The sequence below is a fragment of the Solea solea genome, chromosome 11 (assembly GCF_958295425.1).
Source record: "Solea solea chromosome 11, fSolSol10.1, whole genome shotgun sequence".
In the NCBI taxonomy this organism is placed as follows: domain Eukaryota; kingdom Metazoa; phylum Chordata; class Actinopteri; order Pleuronectiformes; family Soleidae; genus Solea; species Solea solea.
The window spans coordinates 12,361,463-12,377,915 of NC_081144.1; the positions used below are offsets into that span (position 1 = coordinate 12,361,463).

The 16,453-nt window shown below is 41.3% G+C and overlaps 2 protein-coding genes across 4 annotated transcripts in view; one reads left to right on the top strand and one right to left on the bottom strand.

The window, feature by feature from the left end:
• The first annotated feature begins 44 nt into the window (after positions 1–44).
• On the top strand, positions 45–3,917 carry ribc1 (RIB43A domain with coiled-coils 1). Its single transcript, XM_058641952.1, has 8 exons — positions 45–309; positions 869–1,086; positions 1,235–1,452; positions 1,576–1,690; positions 1,968–2,086; positions 2,646–2,864; positions 3,225–3,391; positions 3,555–3,917. The coding sequence occupies exons 2-8, from the start codon at positions 888–890 to the stop codon at positions 3,634–3,636; spliced, it is 1,119 nt and encodes a 372-aa protein (XP_058497935.1). The 5' UTR covers positions 45–309; positions 869–887; the 3' UTR covers positions 3,637–3,917.
• The window catches only part of l1cama (L1 cell adhesion molecule, paralog a), a 40,375-nt gene continuing 27,746 nt past the window's right edge, over positions 3,825–16,453 (bottom strand). For 2 of the 3 annotated variants that reach the window (XM_058641950.1, XM_058641947.1), the window contains 22 exons: positions 15,934–16,048; positions 15,344–15,528; positions 13,807–13,938; positions 13,579–13,722; positions 13,382–13,493; positions 13,140–13,297; positions 12,864–13,023; positions 12,563–12,687; positions 12,129–12,230; positions 11,675–11,872; positions 11,516–11,586; positions 11,192–11,417; positions 10,981–11,096; positions 10,323–10,539; positions 9,379–9,501; positions 8,972–9,148; positions 8,757–8,870; positions 8,496–8,645; positions 8,046–8,177; positions 7,167–7,239; positions 7,001–7,012; positions 3,825–6,708 (listed from right to left, as the gene is read on the bottom strand). In XM_058641950.1, the coding sequence (XP_058497933.1) occupies positions 6,468–6,708; positions 7,001–7,012; positions 7,167–7,239; positions 8,046–8,177; positions 8,496–8,645; positions 8,757–8,870; positions 8,972–9,148; positions 9,379–9,501; positions 10,323–10,539; positions 10,981–11,096; positions 11,192–11,417; positions 11,516–11,586; positions 11,675–11,872; positions 12,129–12,230; positions 12,563–12,687; positions 12,864–13,023; positions 13,140–13,297; positions 13,382–13,493; positions 13,579–13,722; positions 13,807–13,938; positions 15,344–15,528; positions 15,934–16,048 (3,083 nt within the window). In that variant the 3' untranslated portion in view covers positions 3,825–6,467. The remainder of the gene's footprint in view (positions 6,709–7,000; positions 7,013–7,166; positions 7,240–8,045; positions 8,178–8,495; positions 8,646–8,756; positions 8,871–8,971; positions 9,149–9,378; positions 9,502–10,322; positions 10,540–10,980; positions 11,097–11,191; positions 11,418–11,515; positions 11,587–11,674; positions 11,873–12,128; positions 12,231–12,562; positions 12,688–12,863; positions 13,024–13,139; positions 13,298–13,381; positions 13,494–13,578; positions 13,723–13,806; positions 13,939–15,343; positions 15,529–15,933; positions 16,049–16,453) is intronic. The other variant, XM_058641948.1, reaches the window with a different exon arrangement.

Genomic DNA, 16,453 nt, shown 5'->3' on the forward strand with positions numbered 1-16,453 from the left:
GTTTCTCGCGAGACCACATTGAGCGTTTTCCTCTCCGGAGTTCAGCTTTTGATGTGTTCAGAATTCATCAACATGGATGGAGGTGTATTAAACTATTATTAAATATAATGTTAACGTCAGAGAGGGTTTATGTTTCTACATGTGCATGGCTAAAATATGTTTATTTAATTTATTTCTAAGATAAGTCCCTGTGTTGACATGTTGCCATAGTTACCAACGCAACAGGACACAGAGCTGCTTCACACACAGAGGTCGTCCCACTTGTCTTTGGAGTAAATTATTTCAAATAGTTTTACAAACGTGTCGGAGGTGAGTGTTTACTTTGAATCGATGAGTTCAGTTGTCTTAACAGAAAATACATCTGACTTCATACAACTTTGTTGCAGTCTGTATCCGTGAAGCCATTTTTATGATGTCATAGTCAATATTCTAGCTATATTTTTCATTATTTGTGTGTAGAAGCTTGTCCCGTTCTGTCTTGTTTTAAGGTGCATATTCTAGTTTAAAATATGCCTTTAAAAATAAATATTACGATATTCTGACAGCCAAGATGGTGTTGAGAAAAATATTATTCAAAATGTAATTTCTTGAGTGTGAGACCTTTTGATGATAGTGTCAAAGAGTGTATTTAATCATTTAAACATGCTTGGCCGATTATTACATAAAAAGAATTCCTATATATTAAGAATGTACTGCATGCATGGCATCAACTGAGCCTCTGAGCCATTTTCTCTGTGGTGGGTATACTTTTATTTTGATTTGACTTTAGAGCATTTTTCATTACTATGTGTTTATGCTACATATATTTATTTTTCACTGAAATTTTGAGTGACAAACCTGATATAATGTTGTGTTTTCTCCCTTCCAGCTCACTTGAAACTGTAAGCATGTACAAAGTGGATTTGCCTGTTGACCAGTCTATTGAAAAGGCTGTAGAAAGGAGAAGGTCTGCAGAGACTGCCCGCAAGGCCAGAATCTTCAACCCCCGGGTACGTGTGATGGGTGTTGCCCTTGATGTTCTAAACCAACAAGTCCAGGAGAAAAAGCATCGGCAAAACATGGAGCAGCGACAAGACAAAGCTTTCGGTAAACTGGGGTTTGAGCCATGCACAGACTCAAGTCACCATGCTGACTTGGTCCCAGTATATGACCTAAATCCCTCCTCATTTATTAAATTATCTTTGACCAATAATACACACTAATGCCAGATGTGTTTGCTCTCAATATTGTACAGATAAACTGAGAGAGTATCATGACAACATGCTGCTGCAACAAGACACTGAAGAAAGAGAGAGGCGAGCAGCTGTGCATGCTGACTTGGTCCAGCACTGGGTCACTCAGCAGCATGTGGAGGACTCCAGTGATGCTGGTCTCAAGTGTGGCCTGAAGGGGGCAGCCATGATCACTATTCCAGAGAGTGAGCTGGGCCCTGCAAGTATGCAGGTTTTTCAGGTAGGCTTTGAGTGACTATCAGGTGCATGGTGGGCATCAACCGCAGGAGAACATAGTCCAGCAAAGGGTTAAGTTAGTTATCACATGAAGTGCTGGAGGGCTTTGTTCTTGTTTCATGTACAGGGAGAGGGGATCAGAGAAGTGCAAATGAAGAGAGAACAAATTAAAAAGACAGAAAGAGATCTGCGAGTGCAGAAGGAAGACCAGGCAAGAAGATTCATGGGAAACAAGCACCGAGGTGAGAAGAGACAAGCAAGCACACTGTAATCACAGATGAGCTGACATGGGACACACTGTAGCTGCTGTAAATCACACATGCCTCATGCTGTACTGCGCAAACAATCACACACTCCCACGCACACAGCCCTTATTGCCAGGTGGCATTGATGGATGCTCATCACAGATAACCGTTATGTATGTGTGACTGTGTCATTGAAGAGCTCTGAACAATGGGCAGTGGCCAATGTGGGTGTCTAAAAAATGATTTCAAACTTGTTCTCACCCGTGTTTCGCAGAGATGCTTGTGAGCAGAGAACTAATGCATCAGGACGTAAGGGGGGTTCAAGAAGCGGCACTAGAGGAGGAATGTAAGAAAGCTCTACGCATGGCACTCGACAACTACAACCGCGCTCTGGTACAGTACATGCAGATGGACACACAGACAAGACACTCACACACCACCTGCTGATTTTGAGTGAGTGTTGAAAAGCAAAATCCAGTGGGGTTTTGAGCTGTGACATGATGTTCTCAAGTGCTAATTGAAAATGTTAAGTCATGCACACACTTGCTGCAGGAAGCTTTCATGTTCATTGGCAAAAAAAAAAGCACCATGGGTGGTTAAACAGCACTGATGTACGCATAGGCCTTGTCTGTTTTTAAAAGCTTCCATTTAGCTCTCCTTTCATTTGCCTGAATGCACTTGATTGAATCCTCCATTGGGACGTATCATTACAAGTCTTTCAGGTCATATTCTGACACATGTGTGGTTTCTCTAATAAACACATGCATGAAGCACATGCCACTGACTGAATCTCCCAGGAGGACATTTACCATATGGTTCATTCTTGGCTCTATGCTAGAAGTAACACCATACTAGTGGTTGGGATTTGTAAAGCTGGTTTTCCAGTCATCAAGAGAAAGATCAACTGTTCCTGGACCCCTGCTAAGGGTGCACACTAACCTGTGGTCCACAGGCTGCAGAGCAGGCAGAGAAACTGAGGGAGCAGCACAGGAGAGAAGAGAGGGAGAATCGTGCAGAGATGTGGCACATATTGACATCGGACATGATGACAGAGTGTGCAGAAGCAGCAGGGACGACACACCGGGTTGTGACTGACAGGTGGAAGGGGATGAGCCCTGAGCAGCTGAGCACCATCCATAGGGAGAGAGAGGCACAGCGCCATGAGAGACAGGTACCGGGGTATTCCTAAATTATAATGTATTCCTCATATACAAATAAGCAATTAATCATATTCTTACCCTTCTCCAAGACCCCTATTAGCTCCACTTTCCCTCAGAATTCCTTCCAAATTGTGGTTTCCATAATATTTTACTCTTGTGATAACTTAAAGGAAATATCAACATAAATTGTATAAATAACTTGCTGAGCCACATTCTAATGGGGGGATGAACAGCATCCACGCAAAAGATATTCTCCTATTTCCTATTTTAAGGACTAGTACTGTCTAAAAACCTGACCCAAAAAGAAACTACTACATTTCTTTCAACCTGGTATCCCCAAGCATTTTCACTCTAGACATTTATGTATTTAGAGACAGCGTGATGCTGAGAAGATGCAGGATGCAACATGGGACCTTCAGCTCCTGAAGCTGTCCAGAGAAGCAGAGGATGAGGAGACAAAGGCAGCAGAGCTTAGGAGACAGAGAAGGATTCAGACGGACCAGTACAACGTGCAGCTGGCTCGTGAGCAGCAGACCCAGTAAGCACTGCACACACATACTGTACATACTGTGCACCCACTCTGCAAGTCGTGCCAGAGAATACATTTTGGATGTGAGGGGTAATGAATAATTCAGACTTAAAATTACGTTTTAGGGGACAGTAAGTTACTGTGTGAATCTTTGTGTTTGTGTCTCTCTCAGCCAGGAGTTCCTGAACCAGAAGCTATACACCAACAAACCCACTAAGAACTACTTTAATCAGTTCAACACCAGCTCTCGCTGACCACCTCACACTGATCCAGGCTTGTCCTCCTGTGACAAAGTGCTAATAAAAACCTATTGATTCTTTTGCTCACACTCAGTGTGAAATGATTTCTTCTCAATCAATACCCGTTGCTCTATTTTACGTCACATAGTCATTGATTTGTTCTGCTCATGCTAGCTACACAAAAAGTGAATCCCTGAATGATACACATTGTTCCATGTACTTTATTTTCAGTCATATATTCAGTTACAGTGGTAGAATCATAATGCAGGTACAGTTATGTTGGCCCCACACGTGGTACAAGTCCACTCAACTATTAAGCATCCCACATACCACAAAGTGGCACATTTACACTCCAGCAGGGACACCCTCCAACCCCATATCCCTCCTCCCTCCCCCATTTTCGTTGTTGTTAAGTCTGTTTTTCTGAATTATCAAGAGGCATCTCTAAACAAACCCATTCACTTTTCTTTTTTTTTAAATGTTTTGTCATTTAATTACAAAAAATAGGGGAAAACAATGGAGGAAAGCAAAAGCCAGTGTCCTCATGTTTCCCCCTCAATACATAAAAAGCAAAGAGTGAGTGGCAGTTGAGTGAGTATCTGTGTGTGTGTGTGTGTGTGTGTGTGTGTGTGTGTGTACACTCATTCCTCATTCAAAGCTAACATTTGCTCTGAACACTGACAAACACAGATGTTTAGCAGCAGTTAGAATATTGGCATATTTTGTCATCCATCATTCCTGTATGAAAATAAATGTTTTAAAACCTTTATTTGTCCTGAGTGTGTGTGTGTGTGTGTGTGTGTGTGTGTGTATAACCAACAACAGGGAGCGTGCACACACCGAATCTGTCACTGGTCATTTTAGACATCCCATTACCTTTACCTCAGGGACTGCCAGGTAATATTTGGCCAGTGTCAAGATTTTATTTGAAACGGGACAAATGAGAACAGCAACGTTGCATGTGCATGCTCCCTGTGGTGTGCACAACCTGGCTCGCTGCATCCCTGCCTTTCATAACTGCTTCTGACAAAAACTCCACAGATATTCACTGCACTGCAATGCATTGATGGATGGTTATGTGCAGGAAAGCACTCCTAGCTTTTATTGAAATGTAACTATACCTCTATCACTAAATGACACTAATGTACATTTTTCCGATTTTCAAAAATGACTGGAGAACAATGTGGATATTTTTCCCTTTTCATTTTTTATACCTCAACTATTTTTGCTAAAACAGCCAAATCTCACTGCAGTCTTTTGTCAAAGATGGAAAAGTTGAATTCAGAGCAATAGTACGAAGAAGAAAAATGACAGATTGCAACATTTTAAGTTATTTAAAACTGCACTTTTTTTTCACATTTTTAGCAAACATCGTTGGGTTCATAAGAACAATCTTTTAGGGGTTATATTTACATTCAATGGGGAAAACAACGTTCCTTTCAGGCTTTCTCATAGTCACTCTAGTACCTATTATCTCAAGCTCTCCAGTCATCAGTAGCACATAGAAACAATTACTACCAGCCCTAAAAAGAATACATTCTCTGTGTTTGATCTAACAACTGAGCGCCTCTTTTGAACACCAACTAGCAATCATCAAACCTGTCTGTAACACCAGCTCGCATTAATTAAGGACTGAAAATAGAGCTTGATGGTGTTTTCCCACAAGACTCCGCTCTCTTATCTGTGGTACAAAATAAATACTGCTCCTCACACATGTTGCCTGGTATGAGATGAATAGGTAAGAAAAGGTTGGTAATTAGAGACAGCAATGTTTTAATACAGTGTAGAAAGAGACAAAGACAGATACAGAAAGCTACACATAGGTCTTGACACAAAAAATTACAATATCATTTCCAATAATGGCATTACACTTCTGGTAGGAAGGCGAGTAATGACATCACTCTGGTGCTCTATGCAGACCCAGCAGGCACAGGAACATATAAGGAGCATGTACATAATAATACTGTATTATGGCTAAGTAGATAGATGTAGATGCAGCTATATACACCAGATGCTACTCAGCATCTTCACAGCAAGTTCCCCGTAATGCATCCAATGTTATTTATAGTAAGAAACTTGGCTTCACTTAGTTTCAATGAAAACATCTTGATCTATGAATTATGCCAATACAGAGAAGTCGTGACCTTTATGTAAATAATGTGGAACATAACATGGCAGGAAGGTGATAAAATATAAAAAATACCTGATGACAAGAAATGAAGTTCTCTTGTTTTCAAACACATAAAAAAAAAAAGAAAAATGTCCAGTACAATCTGAGGCATTAAATGGCCTTAGACATGTGTAACATAAAGTAAGTCACGACATGATAAATATCCAAGTTTCATGATGTGTTACAGCAGCATGTGCTGTCTGATTCTCAACACACCAACACCCTCTTTCATTACGATTCTGCATTTCTATGGGACCACACATCATCTATAGGACCACACCGACGGTCCCTCAGATATTTCTGTCTGTACATCATTCTGTCTTTATCCTTCTACAGAGTTAGTTGCAGAGAGCGAAGGAAAGAGAAGAAGGGGGAGGAAGTGAGTGTTAGTCATTTGAATTTGTTGTACACTACACAGATAAACGAGGATGAGGGGGTCAAAGGACATCTTCAGGTCAGTCACAATTGTTTCACATTGTCCACTACTTTGGACACTCCTTTGGTCAAAATAGTCTCAGTCGATCAGATGACTGCAGGGCCATCTGAATAGTCAATATATTGATTGTGTTGTACAGTCGTCAGAGTAGGGATCAGCAAGTCATTAAGGAACAAGAGCATATGGGCACATATGTGTTGACATGTTTTGGTCTGGTGGTCCCCTATGGTTGTGTGGGGGTTAATCGAGAATGGTAACTGAGTTGGTCATGCCATTGTTGGCCGGGGGGACGGTGGTGGGGTTGAGTGGCGAGCTGTCTGGACCCTCGCTGGGACGACTGAGTTGGCTGACCAGAGACTCATCCATGTTGAGCTCTGTGGTTATGGCACTGCTGCCATTGAAGTCAAGGTTGTCCACGCTGCACAGTTTACTCTCCTCGCACAGGGACGGCTGGCTGGCCGTGCGCTTTTCCTCAAGATCACTAAAGTAAGTGAGAGCACAGAAGAGGTCAGCGGGAAGGGGAAGGAGTGTAAGGCACGTCAAAATAAATGACATATGAGGCAAACATGCAGAAAGCTATAACTGCAATTAGTTTGGAGTTTAAATAACCTAACTCATCATTTAGACAAAAATCAGCATATTAAACGAAAGCAATAGCCTTGTTAATTGCAGCCCTACGTAGTACCAAACATTACAGCGTCAACATTAGTCAAGTATGGCATAAGCAGGGGATAAAGAATAAGTGAGTTTGGGCAAATCACATCGCAGCATACCTTTCTAGAGATCTGCATAGCACAGGCAAGCATTTGTGGAGAAGAGGGACAATAAAAGCAACACAAAGGGTTAGAAAAAAAACATACAGTGCTGAGGAAACAGGGCTGTCAGGCATTGGAATTTAAAACTTCTCTAGAAACACACTCAAAGAAATGATGTGCAAACCTGTACTCTCCAAAAGTCTCGTCTTTCATAGGCCGCGCCTCTGAATCCATGGGGCCTTCTTCTTTATCTTTCACTGAAAAGGAGAGAGATATTCAATTTCATTATTAGAACGATCTCAGCCATGTTTCTCTCTAAGCTTCTGTCTCAGACATTGATTAAGAAATTGGGCTACACTGAAAGATAATGACAAATTTATGTAGTGGAACAAGAATATTCTTGTTATCTGTACACATCATCTATTTTTTTTATGAGGATTACAGGTGAACATTTGACTTCATTTCTTATCTGACATTCAGTTTTATAAATGCTATTATTAATATGACTGTAAATATTGTATTGCAGTAATTCATTTTTCAGAAAGTTAAAGGTTGGTTTGGTGGAATGTATTATTCTGCAGGATAGTTACTGCTAAGGTTTATGAATGTTATTTTACTATTCATTTGGTCACAGAGTAAAGAAGTGCAAGCTTGGATGTCTGTTTCACTACATGTTTGATGCAAAGGCTGCAACAATAGAAGGCTGGCAAAGAGAACTTTGGATTTTGTCTAACCACTATAAAAGAATAACAAAACTAAGAGTTTTTTGAGGAGAATTTCAAGTACGACGTCATCTTAGACGACTGTATTTGTTTCCAATCAGAATAATCTCGATTACTGAGGCACATTTTTTCAGTTTGTCTTTTTTTCTACTAAAACCAGCCACCTTTATGGCCCCACACTAACTTTACTCACTTACACACAGGCTTTGAAGGAAAATCAAATATAGAAAATTCGACATAATAGTACTGAATTAATTTACGCTCAAACAGATTCTTTTTTAAAACAGCCAAACATCTTCTCCAATGAATGATTTACAGTCATCACAGTGGACTGCACTTGCCTGAGTACTTCCCCCCTTTGCTCCTCTTGACGAAGCAGAGGATGAGCAGTATCAGCAGCAACAGCGCGATGGCGCTCACAACACCAATAAACCAGCCTTGTGTTGCGAAGCTTTGCTGTATCTCTGTCACTTCTTTGGAAGGAAAAAAAGAGGGATGTGACCATAAAAGACAGTGAGTTTTTTTGAATGGGAAAACAGGATGAAGGTTCAAGAGCAGACAGGGTGGCATTTCATCAGGAAACCTTACAAATACTGGAGAATACCTGAAACAAATGCAAGTAATTGATCATTTCATATGGCTAACCTAACTTCTTATCACTGAGTCCTTTGAAAGTACTTCACAGGCAGAGCAGGGGAATTTAAGACTCTCTGGAGGATCAGGCTTTATAGCCCAGAGGAGAGAGCAAAGAAGAGAATACAGGATGATCGAAGGCAGCAAGCTCATAGTACCTGTTCCTTCTGTCTCAATGTCTGTCTCCCAGTAGGTTTTGTTGCTGTAGATGAAGAGTAGACGGTAATGAGAGCCAGGACTCAGACCCTGGAGTTGGTAGAAAGACTGAGAGGAGTTCACCTCCTCTGTCTTCTTCCATTTACTGTCAACTGCAGAAACATGGAAACTTGGTTTGTTTTTTTGTTGGTCAGGATTGAAAAATGTGTCCTTAGTGGATTTCATCAAGGTTTTATTTGTAGTTATTGGTGTCAGGATTATACCCTTTTTTTTGAGGTAGTGGATCTGGAAGTTAACATTCCTGTGTCTCTTTTTGGCTACCCAGCTGAGGTTCACTGAGTTTTCCCCCACAGACAGGCTGAAGTTTGTAGGAGGCCCTGAAATGCATTCAGACACATGAATCATATTCATAATGGATCATAATCTGGTCTTGTATATGTCACATTTGTGACTTGGAAGAGAGGGTTTATTTTTTTACCTCCATCCAGTGTGGTGGCACCCTCCCTAAATATAGGCTCTCCATCCCCAGTAGAAGTGCGCCCCCTCAGGTAGAACTGGTAATGGCTGTGACGGTCCAGGTTCGTCAGGGTGAGATGGGTGACTGTTGGATCCACTATTGTCACTACTTGCATGGGGCTGTCATCAGTCTCCACAACTGATTATAGGACAGGAAAAAACATTCCATCATTGTTTGATCTTCAGCACATCATTATGCGTGACACAATGCTCGGAGTGACATGTCACTGACTGATGAACATCATTAGGAGCGTTCCCTTTTGACATTTCTCTGGTGTTATTGATTCGGCTGAAAGCGAGGTCCATGAAACAAAAGCATTTCCTGTTTGTGCACATAATGCGCAGAGATGAAATGAAAATAAAACTCACTCCGTTGGTATTGCAGTAGATATCCACTAAGGATTCCATTGGGCTGGTCAGGAGGTGTCCAGTGAAGAGTCATTTCTGTCTCTGATGGGCTGTCCAACGTCAGGGACAAGGGAGGACCAGGAACTAGCAGCAACACAAACAAGAATGACTAAAGGTCCAGTGTGTGATTGGCAGATATTACATATAGTACGTTTGTATAATTGTATAATCACCCAGAGGTAAGAATATATTGACTAGCAACAAGGGTGCGACTAGTTGCAGAAAGAACTATATTTGAATGGAAGTCATTGGGGAAATGCCCTTAATGCTCACTTGATTTTACAACATCACCGTGACTTAATCGTCTGAAGCATTAGTTTCAGCTCTCCTTCAGTTAAATTTAATGCAATTTAATGGCATTATTACACGGTGGTGTAGTGGCTAGCACTGTTGCCTTACAGCAAAAAGACCTGGCTTTTCTCAGAGTACTCTGTTTTCCGCCCACAGTCCAAAAACATGCAGAGGTTAATTGGACACAATTGACTGTAGGTGTGAGTGTGAGAGTGAATGGTTGTTTGCTGTGCAATGGATTGGCAGCCTGTGTAGTCCGCTTTTCGCCCCATGTTAACTGGGATTGGCTCCAGCCCTACAACCCTCATGTGGAGGATAAAGCAGTGGACAATGAATGAATATTAACCTTTTCCCTAAATCCCCATCTGCTCAATATCTCCCCCTAAATCAATCTCAACAGTCATTCACTTCTTCCACCCAGTAATTCACTGGATATCTTTGTAATGTCCCAGATTATAATTCCCTATCCTCCCTATCCATTGTTTCTCCATCTTTTTTTCTCTCCCTGTCAGTTAATTAAACCTCTTCACCCATTTTATTTATCACCTCCCTCCAAATGGTGGCTCCTTCCCTCCTCCAAGCCTGTTTTTTTTCACTGTCTTGCTCAGCCTCACCTCCCTCATGGGTCTTAAAGGCCAGCATCTCAGAGGCAGGTCCCTCTCCCTTGCTGTTGAATACAGTGACTCCCAGGGTATAGTGGGAGAACGGTCGGAGGTCGGTGATCATCCTCTTCTCCTCATTGGCCTCAGTCTCCACCACTATGGTGTTTTCTGACTCCTTTGCCCTGCGGCCTCTGTGGTGACCCCTGGAACCAGTCCTGGTCAAGTAGATCTGGATCCAGAAAAATCAGACAAAAATGAAGAAAGGTGAAATTACTGCTAAGTTTCAGTGTCACATTTAAAATTTCAACATTTCATACCATTCGGCTCATATTATGACCATGCTGGGTGCTGTAAAGTAGTTGCACCACAAGAGAGATTTTCTTATGGAAACATTACAATTGGAGAGTCTGCTAGCAGAGATGAGGTACAGTTGGGAAGTTGAATGTAAATGTAAAGACCCAAGAGAGAGGAACTGTAAACAGTGTGAATCTGATTCATCGTGAAGATGAGATCATCTAAAGTGAAAAAAAAGGCTTGAAACGAGAGAGCAATCTGTAGGGTCTGCCAAACAGAGGTGTCACTCCACCTGCTATAAACCCACAAAATATGTATTATTCATGGAGACAGCAGCTGATTATGTTAAGCGACAGAGGAGATACAGGATCAGTACCTTGTACCCAAGCAGGTGTCCTCTGACCGTCTCTCTTTCTATTGGTGCCCATGTCACTCTGATGGTTGTGCTGTTAAGTATCACAACACCTACATCCATGGGAGCCTCCGACGGAACTAAGGGACGATGGCAAACAATAAGGAGGTTGGAACAGAGAAGAGTATTGCTGACATATAATAAAAAAGTATATACAGCATGTGTATAGGTTTACCATCTTCCCCTGAGTAGCCGATAAATGGGTCTGGCTCAGGTCCCGCTCCTTTATCATTGACAGCCTGAACTTTCAACTCAAAGGCAGAGAAGTTGCCAATGTCATTGACAATGAATGGTGTTGTCGTTGTATAGTTGATGTTCCACTTGGGCCCACTGCCCACCACTCGCCTCCACAACACCCTGTACTTGAAGTCAGGTCCGTTGAAGTCGCGTTTGCTCATTTCCTGGAATGACATGAACAGCAGTGAAAAGGTCTTAAATGCTTTTTTTTGTTTGTTGGTGTTGCCTCAGATTTTGTAGAGTCAAGTAATAATAACTGTACCTCCCAGGTGATGACCAGAGAGTCTGGGTCTATGGACTCACTTCTGACATCTTCAGGGTTATTGTCTGGAGCTGTGATAAGATATATGTAGTATAAGATTTGGGGGGGGGCTTACTGTGACACCAGAAAACTTAAGGTAACAAAACACTGGCTTCATACCTTCCGCAAGTGTGTTGTGTATTTCAGAGGGCTTGCTGGGGTCACTCTTGCCAAAATCATTGATGGCAGTGACACGGAAACGGTAGGACATGTAGGGCCACAAACTGAGGCTAGCCTGCTCTTGGTTACCTCTTACTCTCATCAGTGGTTCCCAGCCCTTCTCCTTCGAACCTTGGTCCTCAAACTCAATCACAAACTCTGCAGAGACAAAGAAAACAACAAAGCTTTTATATATGTTTAATATATATATTAAGCAAGAGGAAAATACATTGTTTTGTTGCTAGAAAGAAAAAGTTTTTGAATGTATGCTCTGGTGTGTGTTTATGACAGTGTTAGTCACTCAGTGGCATGAGTTTAAGTTTGGATCACAGCAGGAGATACATTTTCTTACAACAAAACTGAAATCACTATCATTTATTATAGATATAAAAGAAATGATAAGACTGTACTAAACCTAGCACAGGACTGTTGTGGTCATCTCCAGGAGTCCAGGTGAGTGTGGCGGTACGAAGTTTAGACTCAGTGATTTCAAGCCGGATAGGAGGATCTGGACGATCTGGGGGAGACAACAATGATGTCACACCACATATTGCTTTTCTACATCCTTAATATGTCTCTCATGATCATCTCATGATGAAAACTTGTTTGTTAAAGCTGTGTGTAACGTCAGTGTAGCAGTGTTTTGTTTTCAGACTGATTGACATGAGTGAGGTGAAACTCTTTTCGAAAGAGAATGCTGAAAGAGAACAGTCAGGATAGTCATAGTCAAGTCCTGCAGGCTCACATGAGGAGTGGGGAAAATCTGGGGGGATCAAGTCTCTGTTTTGGAGACAGAAGTTACACACAGGAACTTTAACTTACAAAAAACAATGTAATCCTTGATCTTACCACATAAAGTGAGGGTGCCACTTGCTTCAGCCATGTCCTTCTTAGTGATGACCTGACAGGTGTACACGCCCTCATCACCTGGTTCCACATTAGCTATTATCAGGTCTGGTCCTTCAAATGTGTATCTGTGGAAATATCATTAAAATATATCCTTCATTGAGATACTGACAATGACGAAAATAAATGCATTTAACAACAAATGTAAATACAATTAAATACATAATTGACTTGTGAATTGTCAGCATTTGTATGACAGTCCCAATAATGTCACTTCTCCCACATGAAGACAGTATAGTCTTACTTTGCGTCAATGTGGGACTGAAACAGCTTCTGATTGTTCTTTCTCCACTGAATAAGTGGAGTGTCAAGTCTGGGGTCGACTTGTGGCAGACACGTGAAGATTGCCGTGTGTCCTTGCTGCACCTTCAGAGATTGTGGTAGTGACAGGATCACTGTCCTGTCTGTAACAGAAAGCAGGACATTTGACATTAAGATACATGAGGGAAATGGATGTGTGTGTGTGGGTGTGCATGTGTGTGTGTGTGTGTGTGTGTGCGCGCGCGTGCATGTCACTCACTGAGCACCTCCAGCTCTGCAGTGATCGACAGGTTGGTGTTCACTACAGAGCAGGTGTAGAAGCCCTCATCATCATGGGTGAGATTAGAGATCTCAAGCCCTCCATTTGTGAGTGGGTTAACTCTTGGATCTGCAAGGATGGGGATGCTGCCACTCTCCCTGCGAGTTAAATAAGTTAAATAATATCTCTGTGAAGTGTTAACATGAAAATTACATTACATTTCAAATTGTCATGTGCCTCACCATATGACATTAGGTTTAGGAGAACCAAAGGTTTCACACTCCAGCAAAGCGGTCTTGCCCTCTGTATATGTATATGCATTCCTGTCTTCAGTAAGGATCTGTGGAGGCAACTCTGAAACAGTGCACAAAGAAAAATGAGCCACATGACTTTTACCATAGGTTCAGAAATGAGGTTCTGCCTCATTAGGACCACTCACCGATGACATAAACATTGGTGTTGGTGAGAATGGCTCCATGTTTGTTAGAGGCCTGACACTGGTATATGGCAGTGTCTCTGAAGTGGACATCATGTAGGATTAGAGATCCGCTTGCTGTCAGAGTGTGTCGAGAGTCCTTGGTTGCTGGTAAAAAGTACACACAGTCAGTACAAGTATGGTATGGTAGACAGTGTGTTGAGCTACAGTATGTTGGGTGTCTGCACTCACCTGTGATGGGGTTCCCATTGATAGTCCAGGTGATGACAGGGGAGGGGATACCGTCAGCCTGGCAGTCCAGTCTCACAGTCTCACCCGGGGCATATAACTGACTGACCGGCTCCTTAGTCCAGTAGGGAGCAGCTAGAAGGAACAGAATATTTAAATTAAAAATAGTACAAAAATTAAACTCTGCACTCACAATTAAACAGGTGTTCCCAGGCTGTTCAAATCTAAGGCCCGGAGAACTGTTGACATATTTCTGACAGACCAGTGGAGGAGTGGAGGCGCTACAGAGCTGATAGCAATCTACTACAAATGTCATGTTAAAATACAGTAAATAAAGCATCATTTTGGCTTAATTCAACATTAGCCACCAAACTAATCAAATGAAACCCACTACTCAACTCACTATCATTGCAAGCTCTAGGTCTTTTTTTTCCAGGGAAAATTAGGTCGTAGCATAGCACAGCAGGTTTTTAATGCTCAGTCTGCTGTGGAGACTTGTTTTGGTTTAGTATTTTTAAATGAGGATACATTCCCTTGTTGATATGTAATGAAAAAAAAAGTTTGACATTTGTATCAGGGGTGGAAGTAAGAAAAATTAACTGATAAAAATGCAGCGGTAAAAATGGATGTGAAGTGATAAATGACCCCATTTTATCATTCACCTCGTCTTACATTCATCCTTTATCACAAAATTGCCACTTATCATTGAAGGAATGTGTCCACAAGGGTGGAAGCAACAACAAGGTAATGATAAAAATGGTGGCGAAGTGAAAAATACAGCGGTGATCCATCTGACATTTATTGTTTGCAGCAGGTAGTGTTTGTTACTTCCACCCAAAACCAGTCAAAACCACGCCCACTAACTTGCTGATCGAGTTAATTATGAGATTTACGAGCTTTGCATGTTTGTTCTTGTTTACACATTCCTTCTATGATAAGTGGTAATTTTGTGTTGTAAACAATACATGTATTTACAACATAATATAAAAATGTGGTCATTTATCACTTCATTTTTCACTTCAAATCCATTTTTACCACGGCATTTTTATCATTTTTGTTACTTCCACCCCACATACATTTGCCGAAAAACTATTACAAAATGAATTGCAGTTGACTTGCTTCATTCAGGTCTTTGCATCCTGATTCAGCCTAGCACAAGGCCCAGGATTTGTGAACCCTTGTTGAAGTTTCCATTGTTCTTAGAGCAACTAAGAACAATGGAAACTTCAATGGAGACTTCACTTACTTCATAGCTGCTGGTGCTTGATAAACATTCTATCACACATTCAATTACTATTTTTGAACAGGGTATAAACCTAGAACATGACTAACCTTAATTATTAAGTTTTCTGAATTAAGAATTAAAGTGCGTAGGCTCATCCTTATATACAAAAACTAAAACATACAATATATACCTATGAGTGTCCATACATTTTGGTATTTATCTATAGGGACAAGTTAAAAATGGTTCTGTGCATAAAAACAAAATAACAAAAAAATTAAAATAAATAATAACACACAGTGTGTGTGTATGATGTACCTTCCACAATCACAGTGTAGGTGTGTGTGATCTTTCCCTGTGAGTTGTTGGCTCTACACTGGTACTCTCCCGCGTCGCTCTCTGAGATGTTAGTGAAGCGCAGGCGGCGGTCAAACATGTCTTTTGCAGTTCGAGATTCAGACAATTCACCGTCTTTCCTCAGCCACAGCACATCAGGAGTTGGACTGAAAGAAGAAGAAGAAGAAAAAAAGATAAGTAAAAAACAAACAGGAGGATTCAATATTTTAAATCGCATTTTTCTTTACAGATTTCTGTTTGTGTGTTAAATGCTTAAGAGCATGGTGGTTTATGAGGATTTTGCTTTAATTATCTGCATGGTGGAAAACAGTCACGTGGGACAGTAGGTAGGACAAAGTTGTTTTAAAATGAAGAAGGTATGAGGAGATATACATAAAAATGAGAAGGCCGCGCAAAGCAGAGGTGGAAAGAGCGATAGATAACAGTATGAGAGAGAGAGTGTATGGAGGGAAGAGAGAAGATTGCATAGATAAGAAGCAGGTGAGATTGATTTGAAGAAGTGATGGGAGCAGGACAAACATATGTACACACACACACACACACACACTCACAGGCCTTGGACGATGCACTCAAGCTCTATGGTCTGGCCCCTGAGGGCGTGGTAAGTGCTATGGCTTCCTGTAGGTCTCATCATCTGGGGCCTCTTGTTCCGTACTACTGAGTTGGCTGGAGAAAGAGAGAGGTGGAAAGCACAAAGATGGAGAGTGAGATTCATACAATCAGGGCAGATTGCTGCGGCGCATTAGAATGTTACCAAACCTAAAAAGCCTCACTACCCCCCTCAAAAAAGTCTCGACCAGAGGAGTTAGTTAGTTATATATAGACAGTGGAAAGTGGAGAGAAAGTTCTCTTTCTCTCTCTGTGGAGTTGAACGTACATAATGCTCTTACGGTCAGTTATTGTTCATCTCACCTGTTGCTGATGAATGAAAACTAGGTCAAATGTTCTTAAAAGTAAAACAGACATTGGGACAGTTAGTGTATGTGAATGTGAATGTCAAACACAGTGTAATTCTAAGTATAAGTGCATCTCTGTCTTTCTGTATTTCGGAAATATGACAACCACACTTGA